At 40.2% G+C, this 20,916-nt stretch overlaps 2 protein-coding genes across 3 annotated transcripts in view; both read right to left on the minus strand.

The window, feature by feature from the left end:
- ppp2r5ca (protein phosphatase 2, regulatory subunit B', gamma a) overlaps nt 1–8,609 on the minus strand; it is a 28,589-nt gene extending 19,980 nt beyond the window's left edge. Inside the window, exons 1-6 of one of the 2 annotated variants that reach the window (XM_015969910.3) lie at nt 8,411–8,607; nt 2,269–2,468; nt 617–727; nt 440–532; nt 194–324; nt 50–109 (exon numbers count right to left, since the gene is read on the minus strand). In XM_015969910.3, the coding sequence (XP_015825396.1) occupies nt 50–109; nt 194–324; nt 440–532; nt 617–727; nt 2,269–2,468; nt 8,411–8,504 (689 nt within the window). In that variant the 5' untranslated portion in view covers nt 8,505–8,607. Of the gene's footprint in view, nt 1–49; nt 110–193; nt 325–439; nt 533–616; nt 728–2,268; nt 2,469–8,410 lie in introns of both variants that reach the window. The other variant, XM_015969909.3, reaches the window with a different exon arrangement.
- Nucleotides 8,610–16,393: 7,784 nt separating this feature from the next.
- Nucleotides 16,394–17,832, minus strand: LOC129163643 (serine/threonine-protein phosphatase 2A 56 kDa regulatory subunit delta isoform-like). The gene is made up of 3 exons (XM_054741648.2): nt 17,663–17,832; nt 17,520–17,585; nt 16,394–16,698 (listed from the first exon to the last, which is right to left on the minus strand). Exons 1-3 carry the CDS (start codon nt 17,687–17,689, stop codon nt 16,534–16,536), a joined length of 258 nt encoding a protein of 85 aa, XP_054597623.2. The 5' UTR covers nt 17,690–17,832; the 3' UTR covers nt 16,394–16,533.
- Nucleotides 17,833–20,916: the final 3,084 nt, after the last annotated feature.

The following is a 20,916-nucleotide window of genomic DNA, read 5'->3' on the forward strand; positions in this document are numbered from 1 at the left end:
AGATGTAGAACATAAAAAACTGAATTACGGCCGTAGGTGTGCACTTTACCTTCCAAGTATTTCCAGTAGTTCGGCTATACCGTTATGGTGCTCCGTTTCATAGATAAACCTGTAAAAACAAAGAGCCTTGCTCAGTGGAACAAACTAAGATCTGTGTGTGTGTGTGTGAGTGGTGACAGAAGACAGCACTGACCTATAGAAAATGTTATTGATCTGTTTTCTGATGTACGCTCTCAGACCCAGAAACTTCCCATAGATCCGGTGGAGAGTCGTTTTCAGGAAGTCTCTCTCTCTTGGATCTTCACTGTCGAACAGTTCTAGGAGCTGAAATTTTAAAAAATGCATGTTTTACACTAAAAACATCACCAGCTCTGCTGCCTCTAAAGGGACTTATCTTGAACTGCATAAAAATAATAATGAGAATGTGATATTTTTGCACCTGCATAACAAATTTCTGGTCGATGTATTTCTTTGCTATATTGGGCTGGAAGTCCGGTGATTCTAAAAACCTAAGGAAAAATTCATAGACGAGCTGCAAAATGACAGAAAACCAGATGTTGGAAGGGATTTCAAAGTTTAAATGCACTGAAGAAGAACGGTAGTAGTATGGATGAACCTGGAGGTGAGGCCACGCAGCTTCAAGTGTTGGCTCATCCTCCTCAGGATCAAACTCTGCTCCTGTTGGGTTGGATGATGGAGGCAATGTCCTAAACATATTTACAGCAAACTGAAAGACAAGAAATAGAAAAGACACTATAAGTATTTTACGCCATTTATCACTGAACAATACCTACAACTATAAAAGGACAGAACAATGTTCAACCTGATGTTTGAGTTTTCTTTTACGTTGAACTTAACTTTGTCCTTACAACTGGCCTCCAAGCATTTGTCCCTCAATTATTTAAGAGTCTTGTGTTCCTGGTGTCTCCGTGTCAACTGACTCCCCCGTGGGCCGCTGGTTTCTCCTGGGCGGATCACGGGACAGTGCAGGTGGCCTACTAAAACACTAAAAGCCTTGTGTGGAAAAGAGGAAAAATGCTACAAGGTAGACGGAGCCACGCTGCTCTTCGCACCATTACAGCTATGAAGACAATGGAGCATCAATGTTGCAGTGAGAATTCTACATACAGGTTCAGTCTAATGACATCAGTATTAAGAAAATGTACATGTTTTCCTATTACACATCACTCCCCTCAGTATATATTTTATGAATTATTTGCATAGAAATTTATTAAAATCTATGTTAATGTTTCAGAATAAAGCTTGTGAAATATAAAGTGCATCATTCTGTCTGTACCTGGTAAAATTGTGTTTTTCTTTTTTGAAGGGATACTATGCAGCTTTTTCATATTTTAAAATCATTTTCTTGATTCAATATGTGTTAAAATGACCTTTAACAAGGCCCTTTATGGCCAGAACATCGCAATTGCAACTTCAGAGTTGCTGGTCCAGGCCTGCTGGTGGGGGAAGCTGACTTAGTAGAGCTTCATTCTGCTTTCAACATGTTTTCTGCATGTTTTAGATCATAAACACAGCTGATTTGTTTGATTTAGTGATGAACCACTCCTGTAGAAAATAATGAAGGCTAAAGGGACATTTCAGCTGATAGATTAAGGTAATTAAACAAACGAACCCACAGCGAGGAGAGAAGTTAAATTTTAGTTTGACCTCTGAATTAATAGTGGACACTAGGGGGTGCTAAAAGCAAGCAAAAATGCCAAGTGTGCCTTTAAATTAATACATAAACAAAAACATAAATAGAAAGAGAACTCAAATTTCCTCCAAACCCCCATGAGTAGATTTAACTATTTATGGTTTTATATGAATTAAATGCAATAACATCTATTTTGACGTTTCAAAATAAAGCTTGTGAACTTTTAAAATTCATCGTAAGCCTGAAATTTTCTAGTTATTTCACCTTTTTAAATTCATATATGAATACAGAAAGAAAAACAGAACTGAAATGTTCTACAAAAGCTTATGATTTGCCCTTTTTAATTGGATAACTATTGAAAAGACATATTTTTATGGGTGGAGTTCATTGTTGCATCTGATAAAAAAAATAAAATAAAAAAATAAACAGTTTTTAATAAGGTTAAAAACTAGTCAAAAAACTCACCCAAAATCATAATTATTCTCAAAAAATAGAATCACTTTTTTACCATCGTAAAAAGGTTAATACATAAAAATAATTCAAAATAAAAAAATTTGAAACTGCATTTGTTCTTAGCCTTTTCTGCTGACTCCTCCACATTCATTCATACTGACCATGTGCACCACTTCTGGATAGATGGGCTCTGTGATGACATTCCTGTTGTGGGTGATGTACTCCACCATTTCACTCAGGGCCGCCCGCTTCACTTCCTTCCATTTCAGGTCACTCAAAGGGTCGGAGAGGAAGTCGAAAAGAACGCAGCACTGCCGCAGCTTCTGGATGAAGAGCTTCTCCTGTTCTGCAGGGGCCACATCTAAATCAGACAGAAAAGATACACATTCAAAGATGAGGCGAGTGGAAAACAGAGTTTAGAAACAAACCGTGGAGAGCTGAAAGGGGTGACAATACTGATGTTTGCATCAAAGAGCGAAAAGGAGAAATAAAGGATGCTCGCTTTGTCCACCACAGCCAAAGTCTCACATAAAGAGGAAACTGCTGTTCTAGACATCCTCAACTCCTACTTTCTTATGTGGTGCTGCATTGATAACAAACTCAGTAATTATTTAATTATGCAACACAACCTTGATATACCATGTTTCTCCTCTCTCATGCTCATCGTTATGACAGATAAAAGCACCATGAGGCTTTCTGCAACACTTCTCAAACCGCAGACAGAAAATAAACCCATACAACATCAAGATGCACATGATGCATTTATTCAGCAATTAATCCACCACACACATCCATTTCAGGATAGACATTAAGATCGGGAGATTAGATGAATTTATCAAACATCAGCAATAGACCAAGCCCTTCATCAATCATTTTTCAATAACATTTTTTATGCCTATGAATTAGACTTATGGATGTGACATCACATACATGCAGGTTAACTCTGCAACACTCTATACATACATGACATTTTACATCATTAGAAAACAAGGATTTTTGTGATTCCAATGATATGTGCCAATCAAGGATACAATCCTAACTGTAGACATAGTAAATGCTAAATTTTAAGTCATGTCGTTTAAGGCATATTGATAGAAAAGTATTTTTACACCCACAAGAGTCCAATAAGTACCCCAGAAAAACGCGAACATTAACAAACATAAAATAACACTGAAAACAATAAAAATTTCTTCAGATGTGTCTCCTCCCCACCGTAAACTGTTAGCATCCTCATATTAGCTTCTAAATTTTGATCAGTATCTTACGTGATCCACCAGGTGAATGACACTCTGCTGAGGGAAAGTCTTGGAACTATTGTCCGATGTGTCAAAAGAGCCACTACCTAACGTCATGTTTGTAGCTTGAATCAATAACAGGGATGTTTGTTGATTGACACATTAAATAGCCAAATAGATTTGGAAAACAACAACCTCTTGCATGTGGACTTGTAAACGGATCAAGAATGATTATGATTGGTGGATCACATCGTGTCAGGCCCACAAACAGTCAAAACCTGCATGAATGTACCAGCCACTGTCACTTGTTGGACTGACAAAGATCAGTTGGAAGACATTTTACATATTGCTCAACCTTCACAGTCCTGAAGGTCAAGATCCGAACAGGTATTATTGAGGGTTGTGTCACACCTAGGAGAAGCTTTGCACATGTGCATGAAGTGCAGCTTTAAATTATACACCAAGACTAACCCCACCTCGAGTCAAAATGCAAGCAGAAAAGTAGGTCTGTCAACACCGTCGTCAAGGAACATGACACCAGAAGAACCTCTAGCAAAATACTCAGAAACTTGTCTTGCGTTCTTTTGGTTTAGAATGAAACAAAATGACTCAAGTAAGAGGTTACCAAGAAGTTCTAGTCAGTCTGAAACAAAAACACCTTAATAAACAGACAACTGGCATTAGGCTCAACTTGACTGGTCGTTAACAGGACAAGATAGATGCTTGGTTTTCCATTGTAGTTCTTTTTTTTATTAATACTCACGGAATAATTTAGAAATCATACCAACAGAAGTCATTTTGTTCTCTCGTATGGTTGCTGATGATTTGCAAAGACTCCACAAAATAACACTGAAATCAGGTTAGCTCAGTTATTACAGTCTCTCTCTGCTGGTTCAGTATGTTCTGTATCTGATGGAAGATAAGTGAGCTCTGTGTTTCTAATCACTGCCTGCACACAAGAGCTAAGAACATGGCACCCTAGAGCAACTTCTCTAGGGATTACACTTCTGACCTGCACTTTTATCTACTGAAATAACTGAGCCTTAAGCAGAACCTTAGGAGGGATGTCAATTCTATAGAATTTTTAAATATAATTATCTCAGCTTTACTCTTAAACCAAAGCAAAAAAAGCTCAAGTGACCATTAAGTTTAACATGTATCTGCAATGGCCCTTCTAGTCTAGTTTTCCAGATAAAACAGACGTAACATGAACATTGGTCTATCATCTGCATGCAGAAGAAGGTTATAACTCTGCAGCAGGCTCTGCAAAGCAAAATACTAAAGGCCATCCGAATCAAAGTCTCAATCGTTTCTAAGGTAGTCCCAACTGGTGTTTACAAAGGAAGCATTCATCCACCAACCGGTTCCGGCCTTGACCTTTTATGCATGAAGATTTCTGCAGATTCGCCTAATCTTTTTTCAATTGTAAACAATGTCCATACAGGAAGAAGACAGCGTTGGTTATTTAGACTCATTTATCCTTTAAAGACTCGCATTAGTAAGTAATAAACCACTTCTGGCCGTCCATCCACTGTTGCATGGTTTTCTTCAATCAAAATGTGTATTTTTTTTGTACTTCATGAAATTCAGGTTGTTGTTTAGATACCCTAAAGTTTTTGTTGAAGTGCAGAAACTAAATTTTTAAGGAGAAAGTTTTGTAATTTCAGACTGCATGGATAAATCTAAAATAAAAAAGGCAATTAGTGTAATTACTAAAACACACAAATAAGGAAGTGGGACAAAATACTCTGAGTTTTAACATGAGAAAAAAAAGTGTAAACAACCAGCTGACCACCACAAAGCCTTTATTGGAAGTAGAGATGGGCGGTACACCAAAAATGTATTGATAAATTCTATTACTCTATTACAATGTAATTTTACCCATATCAATATATTAGGTATTTGAAAAAAAGGATGTTGTTGTTCATATCCATCGTTCCTTCTAACTGTTGCTGTATGTGCATCATCTAGGGACGCACGATATATTGGCATCAGCCAGTGTTAGTCATCATCGGTATCAGTCAGGTACATAAAACTGGGCTGATATTGTGACAAAATGTGCTATATATATATATATAATGTAAGTTCCTTTTACTGAAAAGATGTATTTTCTAATGAAATTAGTTAATTTTAGGACGATTATTTGATGTTTTGAATGCTTTAGACAAAGCAGCAATGAAGTAATATTTCAAATAATTGCTTTGTTTGTTTTAAAGTTGTTAACAAAGGTTTTTGAAAAAAGTTTCACAGCGACCAGCATCCTGGCATGCATTGCGATGGATGATGCAGTGCTCCCTGTCTCAATTATTTACACACTTGAACCTTACTGCACACTTTCTCCAAGTGCACTTTGCTGAAGACAGCAGGGCGAAGTGCGAGTATTGAGACTGGGCCTAAGTCTCTGGGCGACTCCATATTGGATGCCATATTTCCTTCTATGGAAGCCCGTGAAGACAAAATTCATTCAATGATTTGTAACAAATGGTTGCAAAATCTTCCCCATTAATAAAAGTTTTTGTTTTACACATTCACCTCTTCACTTATTGCAAGTGATGAAAGGAATCTGATGTTTTTGTTATTTTGCTGGAGGTTGTGCTCCCTGGGATTTTTGACCCCAAAAGCCATCCGTTGGTAAGGTCTTACCCCTTCTTTCCACGGGAGCCGTCAGCAGCACGTTACTGCAGCAGCACGTCATAGCTGCTGATAGGAACCGCTGTAGTCAACAGAACCTTTTCCACCGGAGCCGTCAGCAGCATGAGTCGGCCGCGTCTCAGGAGCAGCATGTCGCGGCCTTTACGCGCCGGTTCTATTTTCTACGCGCGACACCTCTGAAACGGGTCAAGTTCGACATTTTTGTGGAAGGAAAGACAGGAAATCGGACACGGAAACGGAGCGAAGCTCTCGAGATTTTCAGAATAAAGAACGTACTGCCTTCCGCTTGCTTTACTTTAAAAAAAAGTTACTAACTGTGCAGCCCCATGAGAAGTTATCACCTAGCTAGCGGTCTCCTTTGTTTTTCAGGTCCGTATTGGCGATTATAAAACGGACAGAACATAATACACAAGCCATGTTGTAATTTTCTCCTGCTTGTTGTTGTGTTTACTGACGAAGTCACTCGTGTGACTTCGTGCTCTGTCGGTGACAGCTGCTCCCCTGCTGCTTCACGTCTCGTGGGAAGGGCCAAGCAGCAGCTTACGCAAGCAAGACGTGCTGCTGCAGTAACGTGCTGCTGACGGCTCTGGTGGAAAGAAGGGGTTACTTGAACACAAACGTAATGCTTGCTTGCAATAATTTAAAGTACTGCCCCCTAGCACCTGGGAAACTACACACTGTCACTTTAAGTTGCTCAGATTACATAAGTTTATCTGTTATGAAGTTCTTTGTGCACTCCAAAAATACCCAGCAGGCTGTTGTTCAGCAGATAAAAGAGCCAGTGTTCTGGTCTTAAAACTGATGTTCACCACAATGTGACTTCTATTAATGCAGCTCGTACAAGCCTCAGGTGGAAAACCAACAGCCTCTTTTTTTTGTAACACCCACAAACACAAGCGAAGAATAGAAAAGGGTTTCATTTTATTTAATGTAAAACAAAGAAACTAAATACGTGGAGTCACATTGGAAATCACAGCCTCCTTGGTTTTTTCTGTCTAAACAGGGTCAAATGAACAGCTGATAGTCTGGAGTTAGGTCTGGTTTAGCAGCATGCTTCATCAATGATCAGTGTCATCATTGACCAAACCCTATTTATAGCCATGTAGAGATACAGTGTGTCACACATTTGAAAGCAAGCAACCAGTTTGGCCACATTGACTGATAAAGTTGGTGTTTTATGAAAATGTACTTTAGTTATTATTTTTCTTCTAATTATTCTTCAAGTGTTGGTGCTGCTGTAACAAGTGAATTTCTCCACAGTGGGATCAATGAAGTCCATTCTATTACATTAAATGCATGAAAAAAGAAATATCAGAAAGAAATAAAGCATTGATGCCGCATCTCAGTTTGCAAGATCTGCTGTTGCTGCAGAAGGGAAGATTTCACATCACTCGTTATAGGAATTCAAAAAGATGCCTGGGTGAATCAGAGTTAATTTGAATACATAAAAAACAATTATTTTTAGGTTATGGCTTAAATGACACTCCAGGGATCCTGAGTCATTTTGGTGTAAATGAAAGTTGTGCAACCAGAGTCAGAGAGAGAGAGACTGATTGTTCTGAAAACACTGGACTGTCATTCAAGGTCTCTACGGCTCAATAGAGACTGATCAATAATTGCCTGAGGATTCGTCAATCGCTTGGCTGTGCCCAAGTACAGTGGTAACAAACCAGGCCTTTCAGACATGACTGAGTGCATTGTGTGCACGTTAGGGGGCCCAGTCAGATGTTATGATCCAAAAACGTTGCTGATGAAAGGCGGCCAGGGTCATGGTGGCTGAAAAGCTCTGTTTGTTTACAAAGATTTCATCCAGCTTCCTGTTTTGATAAATCTCTTAAAAGGTTCCTGTATGTCAATAAGAGGATGCCAACAAGAATGGGGAAAAAGCAGTGATACGTTGGAGAAAGGGGCTGCTGCTTCTGCAGAGGAGCATCTGTCCTCAGCCTACACACTGTGACCAATTTGTAGGCAGACTAGCTGCTTGAGTGACACAAACGATAAGCGGAGCTGCTAAGAAATAAAACACAGAAAGCTAGAGGAAGTCTGCTCCTTATAACCTAAAACACATAAAAGCTAAATGATAAAGACACAATTCAAATTTAAAGAAAATGCATTAAAAACTAAGATTTTTCCTTTGGATGTGACGTCACTTCCTTTGACATCACTAGCATCGGCGGGGGGATGGGCAGAGAGCGGTTAGCTAGTAAAACGTTTTTATGTCGCTCCCTTGTAGTCATACACAAAACCGCACTACTGCCTTTCTGTTTCCTTTGGAAAACAACAAAGCTGCTTCCCAGTTTAAACTGAATGTGAAGCGGCGGAGAGCTGCCTAATGTAGCAGCTACCAGTGGACCGGGAGCACAGGAACACACTGCTCCTAATTCCCCAGGACAATACTGGAGGAATAATCACATACCTCTGAAGTGCATAAGAGCCACCGGCTGAAACGGCCCGTTGGAGTTAGGTGCATCCACGACCATCCTGTCTTCGGGTTTATTGCATGTCAACATCTAAACGTCAACCAGGAAGGCGACCGACTCAGGGCGAGAGGCCAGCCTCCATTTTAGCACAAAACCAGATCAGAAAATGAAGCTCCCCTGCTCCTGGAGGGAACTGACTAGTTAGTGACGTATCCGGTAGCTGAGTCCGCTGATTGGCTGAGATCATACTGCTGGGACCAATAGGAGCGCAGGCTGCTGTGAGGAAAGGAATGTGATAGGATGAATGGAGGATGGGTTAGTCCCCCCCCCTCTCTTGCTTCCTTTTCAATCACTTGCCCGTGGTGGCGCTCCGCGAGAAAAGCCCTGCTACAGATCTCAGATCAGATTACTTTAGCCATTAAAAAGAGTTTCAGAATAATCTGATTTAGGATTAGCAGCTAGATATAAATTATAGAGCGAGAGAGGCTCTGGCTAAATCTTCTTTCATTCTTTTATTGGCATCTTTTACAGTTTTTAATCAAAAAGAGGTGGGAAAGAGGGTCAGAGTGGGCCTCAAGTCTACAGATTCAACAAAGAACAGAGCCAAGATAAAACCACATGAATACCGGGCGACTAAAGGCACAAACTCCAGCAAGAAAAGCCACAGAAATTTAGCTAAAGCTTTGCTGATATTATTTATTGCACAAGAATAAAACGTGCATGATGGGATTATTTGATCCAAGAGTTTAAAACATATAAAATAGACAGACAAAACCAAACCACATCAGTCGCTTTCAGTGCGCAGATGGTTTAATGAGTCACAAGTTATTCAAGACAGTGGCAGAGTTTGCAGGATTTTTTTTCTTGTTGCAAGTGACGTCTAAGCAAAATTAGCTCTGAACAGGAAATGAAAGCGAGTGGACAGAAAATCAATCGCAAAGGGACTCGGCACAGGAAACTGCTGCAGCAGCTCCGTGCTGAAGGTTTATCTGATTGCCCAAATGCAAAAATTACACTTTTGTGATTACATGCAACACATAAATCAAGGCAGTCGTTTTCTTAGCCACTGCTATGTGGCTAGCATGCATTGAGTCATCACTTCATGGATGTTTGCAGCATATGCAAAGACTCAGCTTTTCATCTTTGCATAATGAAGTAGCTGTCCGTATTTTCATGTGATTTATCAGAGGACTTACACAGCAAAACCACAGTCACACCACAAGACAAAACAGACCTATTTTATGACAGCGTGGTGTGTATAAAATCATTTTCACAATTATTTGAGGTCCTTGTTGTTTTTTTAACATTAGACAGGGCAAATTATCAAAATGAAATAAACAGTCATTTTTAGCAGCTTTTCTTGACTCTTAATTGCACTTGTTAGTTTTTTGTCAGGTTTTCCTTCCTTGTATTTTTTTTAACACTATGGATTCAAACTGGCAAGAAAACAGGAAAAGCAATTAAAGAGGGGACCAGGATAGAGATGAGAGATGCATTCCTACTCTTTACATTCTCTCACTGGAGGACCAAAACCTCTTCAAGAGGTGCCATTACATTCCACAGCCATGACAACAGGCGTCTCTGCATTTCCAGAGCCGCCACTTCCATACTGACTCTATACAAAATCATGCAATGCTAAAGATGAACCCTGCAGATATTTATGTAGAAAAACATGCTATAGTCTTATTTATTCAATATTTGGTAATGGCTATAAATCTACCATTTCAGCTAAAAGCTGCATTTGTGTGGCGAGTGTGACACATCTCTGCTCTGAATACATTGCTTTTACGCCAAACACTAAAAATTTACTTCGTTTTATTTTATTTTTTTTTACAAATCTGCATAATAAAACAATCATGTAAAACTATTTGTCCACCAGAGGGCAGCAGAAGCTGAACCATTTGAGCGAGACCTTGGAAAAATAAACCCAGTCACTAAATGTTTTATCAACACCTGACGAAGCTGATTGTTTAATCCTCTTCATCAAACATGCATGAACTTCCTACTGACAACATTTTGTCCACACAGCAGCTTCACACACTATAAACCTGGAGCCATCTCATTTAAATAACTCCATATTTTTTGATTAACTGGCTACTTGAATCATGGATGAGTCATTTGTCTCCATCTCTTATGAATGCTCATAAAAACAAACACTGCAGTAAAAGGCTGACAGAAACTCTCCTTGTTTGTAAATGTGGAACATTTTGATCGTATATCCCCAGTGGTTTTTTTTTAACCAAACATGCAAAAAATAAATAAATAAATGTGCCTAACTGAACCACATAGATTCTTTTTATATATTGTTTTGCTGTGCAAACTCATTTAGATGTGCAAGTAATTCTTTTAGAAATGAAAACGTTATTCCACATCAGTGTTGTTACAGCACGGGCTTTACCATGGCGCTGCACCACGGCTGAAATTCCAGCACCACGCCTACAAAATGCCCCCACCCCCATCGACTACTAGTGCCACAGCTGGAAAAGTTGCTAGGGGAAACACAAGATTAATTCTATTATCTACCTACTTAACTGTGCAATATGTAAGAATGATATAAGAATGAAATCCTGTGGTCAAATTTGGGTACTGCAACCCATTTTTCTAAACAAAAAGCCATTCCATGGCCCAATCCTAATACTCGTATATGGTCTTCAGCAAAGTGCACTTGGAGGAAATGTGCAGTAAGGCTTTGAGTGTGTAGTACACAAGTGTGCAAATAATTGCCAAATCGGGACAGTAACTGTTGCTTTATCAACCACGACGCATGCCAGGTCCTGGTCTTGGTTTGTTCTACTTTAAAAAAAATCTTTATTAACAACATTCAAACAACAGATAAAATTGACATTCGTTGCTGTTCACATTAAATCTTAGTCTGAAACATTCAAAACATGATTAAATATCATTAATCTTCCTTAAAAAAATTATTTCGTTTAAAAATAGATATTTACAGAAAAGGCACTTGAGCCATTGATCCGCCTTCTTCTGAAAATGACCATGCAGCAATGGATTGTGGGCACTTTGCCCAAGTCTGAATCGATGCGGACTTGGGCAAAGTGCGGATCAAGGGTGCAAAAGAGGCGTGGCCAACTTCCGCACTTGGGACACCCTATGCACTCGCACCCCTGGACTGGAACTCGCAGGCTGGAGGGCAAGAAGATGGCACCTCACCGTTGACCACAGCTGTGTTTGTCTGTTAGTTTCCAATAAACAGAGCAAAATATGGCGTGATTTTATATGTTATGGTTACAAGTAGATCTGTAGGCTGCACAAGTAGATGAAAGGGCAGTAAAGTTAAATTTTACAGGTTTCCAGCTGATCAAACACGCTGAAAGCAGTGGTTAACAGCTAGTTCTAGTAAACCACCCACATCGTGGCAGACAAAGTCTCATGGCAGGATAAAATGTAAAATATCTGCCCCACATGTCCAGAAACAAGGTATAGCCGTCTACTGACTTATGTGCTTTTTTAATATAATTTTGCGTGTCAGCGGGAACGAGGAGCCGGCCGGGGGAGAACCGACTGACCAAGTGGATCCAGCAGCGGAGAGGAGATGTGCTGCTGACCAGTCCTGGGTAATAAACGTGTGTAAAAATGGCAGCGCTGATGTGGTGTGTAGTTCTGTGTGTGACCCGCGGCAACAGTTTTGTTATAATAATTACACAAAATGTGGAATCGGAGTGGGCAGCCGCTATTGTCGTTCTTTTGTGTCTCTGTTTACGTTGCTCATCAGAATAAATGGAGCATATGTCTCCAAAGACAAGTAGTGTCACAGTGATCCTTCAGCATCAACCCGCAAAACTCTGAAGAGATCTGTAACCCCTTTGGTTCAGCTGTGAGAGGTCCAGGCGGCAGGTGTTACACCAAATTCTGTGACCCATCACAATTTGTGACCCCAGGGGGCAGTGTTGCGTTTTGTTGCGTCTGTACATCCTGAATTGGCATAAAAGAAGATGCTACTTTTAAACCGTAAACTACTTAAGCTTTGAGGAAGTTGTGCGGTGCGGACCATGGTCACACAACATGATAATGGCTATCACAGAATGTGACCATCTGGATCTCAGTAATAATGCAGATGTCTTTAATTTTCACTAAAGATAATAACAACAAAAGGTGTTTCATGATGTTTGTGTCATTTTATTTCCCTTTTATCTCCACCAGTACATATGAGTGGCATTGGAGTGACAGGAAAAAAAATATGTAGCAACCAGATTATCTGCAGTGGTTTCTACTAAACTGAGGATGTAGATCACAACAATTTATTTCAATAAATGGAAGTTCTGAACATTTTACCTGCGGACCTCGCATGTTGTAAAATCAATGTTTAATGTTAGCAAACATTTCTTGTCAAAGCCCTGGGTATCGCTACATTTATTGTCCCGTTTGTTTGAAATAAACATTAACAAACACTCTTTTTAATATCCACGGTCCACGCCGCAGAACTTCCTCAATGCTTACATAGTTTACGGTTTTAACGTAGTATCTTCTTCTTTTATGCCAATTCAGGATGTACAGATGCAACAAACACAACACTGCCCCCTGGGGTCACAAATTGTGATGGGTCGCAGAATTTGGTGTAACACCAGTTCTGAAATGTGTTGTCTCACAGCTTTCTAGCAATTTCAAATGCATCTGGAAGCTTTGTGCTAAACACAGTTAGCTTTGAGATGTTTTTATTTTTTGTTCATCTGCACAAAAACGTGTTAGATTATCTAAAGTAGTGAGATCTAAATCCCGAGGCTTGATGTTGTAACTTTAATAACAGAGATACAGCTCTGGGTAACGACAGGGTTCTTGCCCTGCTAGTGTGGATGTGCGCGTTTACCCGGATGTAAATGATAACATGCACTGGGTCTATAACTGAAATATATCAAAAATAAAATGTATTTAGTTCTCTTGACTTAGCAGCTGAAATATAACAACAACCCCAACATTTGTGAGACTGATTATTGAAACCTCCTATCTGGATCTGCAGATGTGCCTGACTTTAAACTGGCTCTGCCAAAGGTATGTTGGCTAGTGCCAATACTTAAAAAAATATATATATCGACTGGATATATCAGCTGAACTGATGGGGTACAAAATGGGCCAGGGACTCTACCCCCTATGCTTTTACACCACCAGCAGTCTGAACCATTACTAGAAGGAAGGATCTATCCATCTTTTCATGTCGTTCACACCAAATTCTGGCCCAAACATCTGAATGCTGCAGCCGAAACTGAGACCATAAAGATAGTTGTGGGTGAAAATCCCAGTAGTTCAGTAAATTCTGAAACAGGCAGACCATGGGTCTCATTTATCAAACATTGCGTAGAATCCTTACTAAAATCGTACTTAAGCTCAGCAAAAAAAAAAAAGTACTTACGCCAAGTAGGTTTGTGATCTATCAAACATGGAGTACGCGCCCAGCTGCATGCAATCTCCGCTTCATAAATCGGAAACTATCTAGAAATGTTTCTCAGCTGCATTTTAGTCACATCCCACCCTCACCACGCCCACTTACTGCCATAAATGGTCAATGCAAAGTGCCTTGTGGATCTCATGCATATACATAAGCCGGCTTGTTGCAGCATTTCGATCACGACCACAGACCAAGGAAGCGCTATTTCACAAGCATAAATTCAGGTACCTGTGGGTGAGGTGGAGAAATGAAAGGAAGTGCTTTTGCAAAACAAACGAGAGAAAATCAACAGAGTGGCACAGCATTGCTGAAGCCGTCAATGCTGAGTTCTTCAGAGAGATCTGTGGCGGATATAAAAAAATGATCCGGTCAGGATTCAATCCCCCAGACTCCCAGGTGAAATTCACGCGTGCTAACCAGTGAGCCAAATGGAGATCTCCCTTGTCCATGTAGCCAGGGCGCATGATCAATCGGGTCACAGTGACAGGACACACACACTGTCACAGACGCATGACATTCTGTCTCAATCTGTCCCGCTGCTGATATTCTGTATTTTGCGCTTCAGGCTGTGTGTATGTGCGCGTGTGTGTGTGTGTGTGAGTGTGCGCGCATGTGTATGTGTGCACCCGTGCACGTGTGTGTGAGTGTGCGCGCATGTGTGTGTGCGCGCGCATGTGTGTGTGCGTGTGGGGGGTCTTGTTCTGTGTGAAAACGAAGCAGTACAAGTGATAATGCTGCAGGATTTCATCATTTTATCTTCTCAGCAGCAGCACTGCAGGTGCTCTCCATGTCCAAAATGTGTGTAAGCCAGGTCCTTAGTCAACTTAAAGTTGTGCACATTTTTCCGCTAAGTTTTCTTTCATAAATCCCAAAGTTTGCGTGGAAAGTTGCTTACGCAGTTTTCCCACCCCGTTTTGTGCGTAAGCGAGCTTGATAAATGAGGCCCCGGCCCTTTTGGTACAAACACATTTAAAGTCCTAAAAGTCACTCTTCTTCTCCATTCTGCTGCTTGGTTTGAACTTCAGCAAGTCATCTTCACCACATCTAGAGGTCTGCATGCACTCAGGAGGTGTCATGTTATTGGTCAATTATATCCGTGTAAATAAGTAACTGAGCAGGTGTATCTAATTAAGATTTGCTCCATCTCAGATATGTGAAATGTGTCTTGATACTAAATCTACACACAATCACCTTCATCAGTTTTATTTGCAGCAGAGACCCATTTGGGGGTAGCATAAGCCACACCCCCTCAGTCTGCAGGTTGGTCATGCTTGGACTCCTCCATAACGTCACCACGCTCATCCGGGTCTTCCGAACAAAGCTGCGTATAGTTTACAGGAAATCACTCAGGCCAGATCCTGCTTGTAACGCTCCGTGTAAACAGAGGAGGCATGAAAGATTGATGCACATGTTCAAAACCTCAGCCTCACTGTCAGTGTGATATGAACTAATTTAGTCGATTGAAGAAGAAGAAAGAAGAAGAAGAAGAAAGTATCATTTCTATAGCGCCTCAAGATAAAAATCACGAGGCGCTTCACAAAAACAAAAAATGTAAAAATATAAAAAAGAATTTAGAAAATGGTTAAAAATATTTTTTTAAATGAGCAAAATTAGACAATTGTGATTAAAAAATATGTTAAGAAAGAGAGAGTGAATAGGAAATAGGGAAATCAGTGGATCCTGAGGAAGGTGGAATAGGTGGGGAGAGCAGAATAAAGAGAGAGTGGTGAAGAAGGTCATACAAAATCCAGCTTGAACAAGTGAGTCTTCAGCTGCTTTTTAAAGGAGACCACTGAGTCCACTGATCTCAGGCTCAGGGGGAGAGAGGTCCTGAGTCTGGGGGCCACAGCAGCAAATGAACTGTCACCTTTGGTCTTTAGCCTGGTGCACTGCACAACCAGTAGGCTTTAATCACTGGACCTCAGGGACCTGCTGGGGCTGTAGGGACTAAGAAGATCACCAGTGTAAGATGGTGCTTGTCCATGTAAGGCCCTATAGACCAGAACCAGGATCTTGAAATGAACCCTGAAGTTGACTGGCAGCCAGTGAAGCTGGAGGAGAAGCGGGGTGATGTGGGTGTGTTTGGATTGGTAATGGAAACTTGAAAGAAATACCAAAACAAAGCTGGCTGTGCGACCAGCTTGCTTGTTTAATCACAATCAATTAAAGCGATCGATTCTCAATAATCGCTGATTACTTGTGCTGCTGGAGCAGACTGCGTTAGGACAACGACTTGTTCAAGACTGTTTACCAAAGATGCCTGATGCTGGATTTGGGGTTTCATCTTTCTTTTTTTTGTTCGAGTTATTATTGGATGGCCCAGATTTCTCTGCTGCCTCCTGGTCTCCTGTCAGTTCAGCGAGTCAGACAAATCCTGCATGAAAGAGTCGTTCGAGGTGTGGGGGTATCTGTTTCTCTCAGGTAAGGATGGAGATGCAGCTGATTGCACATCATTTGCATTAGAGACCAAGCGGATGGGCAGTTTTTGTGTGTCCATCAATAATGTAGTGAGCAGAGCTCTGGAGGTGAAAAAGGTGCTTATGAAGATCCACAGACATTATGAATTGTTAATATAACTCTATACAGGTCAAACATGAAATACTAGATTTAAAATATCATGTATTATAGGAAAAGTTGCTTACTTGTGCTTATTAGTTTTACGTGAAGCCATTTAAAAGTCTGTGAGTGACGCAGCACTCGGAAAAAGATCAATATCTCCTATTAGGAGTGCATACCTGCAAGAGCGGGTAGCTTCTGCAGCTCTCTGTTAGCACTGAGAGGAAAGGAGGAAGTGCTGAACCTCTTCTCCCTCTTCACGGCTGAGTGTGACCCCGGCTGCTTCACCCTCAGCAGCTGAGTCGCAGGAGGTGCTTTCTTAGCAGAGCCCTGCAGAAACATGTTTTTTTTTAAATAAGTATCTTAAAGGAAAGGACGCTGTTACACGAGACAAGTGGGGCTAAGTAATCCCTGCACTCAGGGAAATAATGAATCTAGACGAGTGGATTCAGGAAAGGCTAAGAAAGAAGAGGAAGGTTGTTGTCCAGGGTCAGGTTCCTTTCCGAATCAGATCAGGTGATGCTTCGTAAGGCAACACGATCACAGCCGGAGGTGTACTATACCACATCTGTTAAACAGTGTGCAATGGTGATTTTTTTAACCTTGAATTCAGAAAAATGGCAATTTTATAATAAAAGTGACAGTAGAGAAAGTTAACTGAGTTCATCTTCTACATACAATTCACTCCAGAAAAATCACAGGCAAAAATAACTTCTACAGAGCCTCTAATTATAATAGAGATTGTGTGTTTTCAAAGCAAATAAAGTCACAAGATCATGCTGTGTCTCATGTGAGCAACTTTCCCAGAATATTAGCAGGAGAAACATAAAAATAAAGTGACTGGTCAGAGAGAGGACGAGTAAAAGCTGAGCAAAAACTGAATTAGATTGCAGCTTAAAGGGAATGTTTGCAGAGAATACAAGTGCAAATCATGTTTGCCATGACCACAAAAACTTCCTGTACTTGAACTACTTAAAAATAACAAAAATCGTTAAAAAAAATACCTGTGAAAGCAGATTTATAAATGCCTATAAGAACAAAAAAAGTTTACATCTAAAAATTTGAAGCTTATTGCTCTTCACCAGTTATTGGCTATTATGTAGTACACATTCAAAACCCCTGTGAACAATAAAAAGTTCTAATAAACTTACTTCTTGGTCATCTGTGGGTCCATTTTTACCTCCAGATTTTTTGGATCTTCCAGATTTTAAGGAATCCTTAATAAAACAACATAATTTACAAAATATTTAATATTACTTTTAAACTTTCGGATATTTCTATTTCAAACCAATACCTTCTCCTTTTTGCTCTTGTGAGGCATCCTGAGAGGAGAATCCCTGGAGTCAGCAGGTGGATCTGTGGTCTAAAACAGGCGCCTGGTTAAAACGTCTCCCCGAACTCTGGTTATTATGGGCTGAATATCCATCCGTTCGCCACCATGTGACTCAGTTAGAGCCGCATGAAGTCGTCAGCCCATTTCCGCGGTGGCTGCCCTCTACCAGTCGCGCCTTTTTAGAAAGAAACGGTTCTGAAGTGGAGGAAACGCGGCCAGTCCCCGCTGTGAACATCCAACTTGCTGCTGCTGCTGCACTTTGTGGAGCCTCGGAGGCAGGCACAAGAGAGAGGGTTGTAAAACTCACGCGCCGCCACTGGGGGACAGTGCTGTTGCAGAAAATAGGAAGAAGAGTTCAATACTGTTGTTTGTTTGTCCGGAGGGGGAACCACTCAGGATAATGTAAAAATAGAAGCTCTTACATATTTGTTTCTCTTTTAAAAACACCATGCTTAATGGTGGCCCCTGCTGGCAGGAAGCTAAACTACAGTTTTTATGAGGGCATTTGGTGCTGCAAAAATGAACAAATTAGTTATCGTTAATGTTACAATAGAATATGCTATTTATCTGTAATATGAAATGTAATATTTAAATGCCTAATAAAATATTGCAGGTAGTCTGAATAAAATAAAATCTGCATCAAGTTTGGTAGAAACTTTTTTATTTTTTTTATCGACACTAACTTTTTAGGCTATATTTGTTTGCATTAAATGCATTTTGTTAGTTTATTTAAAACCTTACTTCTTGATGTTAATTTAAAAGTGATCTTTTTATTTTGTTTTCTTTCTGTTTTGCACCGTATGACCTCAAGAGGTGCAAAAAATAGCAAAAATGACAGATAGATGAGGCTATTTTAGTGGGGGGGAAAAGCTAAATCCTTCAAATCATGCTGAAAAATCCTCTTTAGGCCAATTTAAACTTTTGCGCAACCTGAAAGATAATTCTTACTCATTGATTCCTATTCATTGATGCTAAAACTTTAGAAATGTTTTATTGTCCAGAACAGTTCATCTCAAAGTCAGGGCTATGGGATGATCTCCAGAAATGAAATAAAATAGAAAAGCAATTACTAATAGATTTGTTTTACTATTATTGATGTAAAAGCTAAAAAATGGAAGCACAAATTGATAGAAGTAGTGCAATGAATTAAGGCTGTTTGTATTTTGGTATGCTCTTCTTTACTAGCCTGGTCTGCATAATTGAGTTGGTGCTGTTCAGGGTCACACGTCATTGTTATTCTAAATTTTGGGCCAGAAACTAAAATGTATTGAAAGTGCTCATTGTCTTACAAATTAAATTTCTGGGCTCAGTAACAACCTTGTATATGACTCTTGATAAGGGAATTGATTAATTAGTAAATTTCTTGTTCAGGTTATTTTTTAAGCTGCTGCATTATTTTTGCGTCCACAGGGTGGCAGTGTTGCATCATTTATTTAACTTTATTTTACCAATTCACCTGAAAGCAGTTTGTTTTCGTGAATTTGTGACCAACAATTCTGCAACAACTGCAGCAACACCACAGCCAAATATCCTGTTGTCTTTATTATGAAAAAGATTCATTAAATTAAAGTGATTTTTGACCGCGCAGCTGGTTTTTTCAAGATTTTCATGTGAAGCAAACCCCACAAACTCTTGTAAAATCAAGAAAGTGAACACAACTCATTGGTGTTGAATCATTTATTTTCCGAACTCACAGCAAGCACAGACGTTTCATCACCACTGATTAAAGAAGAAATTGACAGAGACGGTGTGTGTGTGGGCTGCAAACAGAGTGGGTTTGTTTTCTGTACCGGTCGTTGATGTGGCGTACTGGTGTGTATTGATCAGCCTGTAAGTGTGTGTGTGTGTGTGTGTGTGTGTGTGTGTGTGTGTGTGTGTGTGTGTGTGTGTGTGTGTGTGTGTGTGTGTGTGTGTGTGTGTGTGTGTGTGTGTGTGTGTGTGTGTGTGTGTGTGTGTGTGAACGTGTGTGTTTGCTGGCTTCTGATTCATCGTGCCTCCAACTCTGCCGCTATCTATGATCAGAACTTCATCATCCAACTCAGTGTTATTGCTGCATGATACCGGCTCACTTCATTTCCTGTGTCAGCACAGCAGCAGCACAAAAATGCAATAAATACACCAGCACAAGGGGGAACGGGTCCATCTGCTCATTTATCTATTTACTGTTGACTTTGTTACGTAAAAATTGATATTATTATTGAATTGATATTAATGTCTTGACTGCTAAAACATCTGGTGCTTCATTAAGAATGATTAAACGCAGGCTCATCCTGTTGCTAGTCTCCATCAGTCCCTTCAGGGAGGACTTGACCTTGCCTCAGACCACCTTGGTCTGATTTATCAGTAATCCGTTACATTAGAATATGCTGTCAGTAATCTGTTAAATGAGGACAAAATCTTGCTAAATCTCATCTTTTCCCATGCATATTCATCAGATACTTCTCTCTAAAACCCCATAATCTTTGTTTAATTTTGTTTAGCTGTGCCCACTGAACTGGTTTTACACAGGTGCTGTGTAGCACAATCAGTGAAGCGAGTTGGCAAAACACTGACCTGCTTTATACAAAAAGCCGTGCAGCCAATAGAGGTCTAATGAGTGGCGCAGCTCAACAAGAGATTGTTTACTTTTCCAGGAAAGGAACTGAAAATAAAAACAAAAGCATTGATGGTAGGTAGAAACCAACAGCTTGTTAGAAACTGCAGCTTTGACATAAAAATGACTTGGTTAGCTGTGATCACTGTGTCGTGAGGCAGGTGCTTGATCCCACATGATAAATGTGTGTGGACTTCTTGTCATGCGTGAACGGACAACGGCACCTCTGTTTACTCTCTCAGGAAACAGCAGATTGATTTAAAGGGTTATTTTAAACTCTTTACTCACTCAATCATTAGCTTGACAGCTTTAGCTCAATAGGGTTGAGGGAAGCTGCTATTCCAGCATTCATTGGGTGAGAGGCGGGAAACTCCCTGAACAGGTCGCCAGTTCATCACAGTCACACACTACAGAGGTGATTTAGAGTTTCCAATTAACCTGGAATTCATGTGTTTTGTCTGTGGGAGTACCTGGACAGAACTCGTGCATGGCAGGATTTAAACCTGCAACCTTAATAATGTGAGGTAGCAATTCTACCAACTGCACCACTCTGCAACTCAAAGGGCTATCCATCCATCCATCCATCCATCCATCCGTTCATCCATCCATCCATCCATTCATC

The sequence above is a fragment of the Nothobranchius furzeri genome, chromosome 18 (assembly GCF_043380555.1).
Source record: "Nothobranchius furzeri strain GRZ-AD chromosome 18, NfurGRZ-RIMD1, whole genome shotgun sequence".
NCBI lineage: Eukaryota > Metazoa > Chordata > Actinopteri > Cyprinodontiformes > Nothobranchiidae > Nothobranchius > Nothobranchius furzeri.

Excerpts from the sequence above, each read along its gene's own strand:
- LOC129163643 (XM_054741648.2), bottom strand. The coding sequence starts at position 17,689 with ATGCCTCACAAGAGCAAAAAGGAGAAG. Across the intron at positions 17,586-17,662 it reads ACAAGAGCAAAAAGGAGAAG|GATTCCTTAAAATCTGGAAG; the intron begins GTATTGGTTTGA and ends TGTTTTATTAAG. Across the intron at positions 16,699-17,519 it reads GACCCACAGATGACCAAGAA|GGCTCTGCTAAGAAAGCACC; the intron begins GTAAGTTTATTA and ends ATGTTTCTGCAG.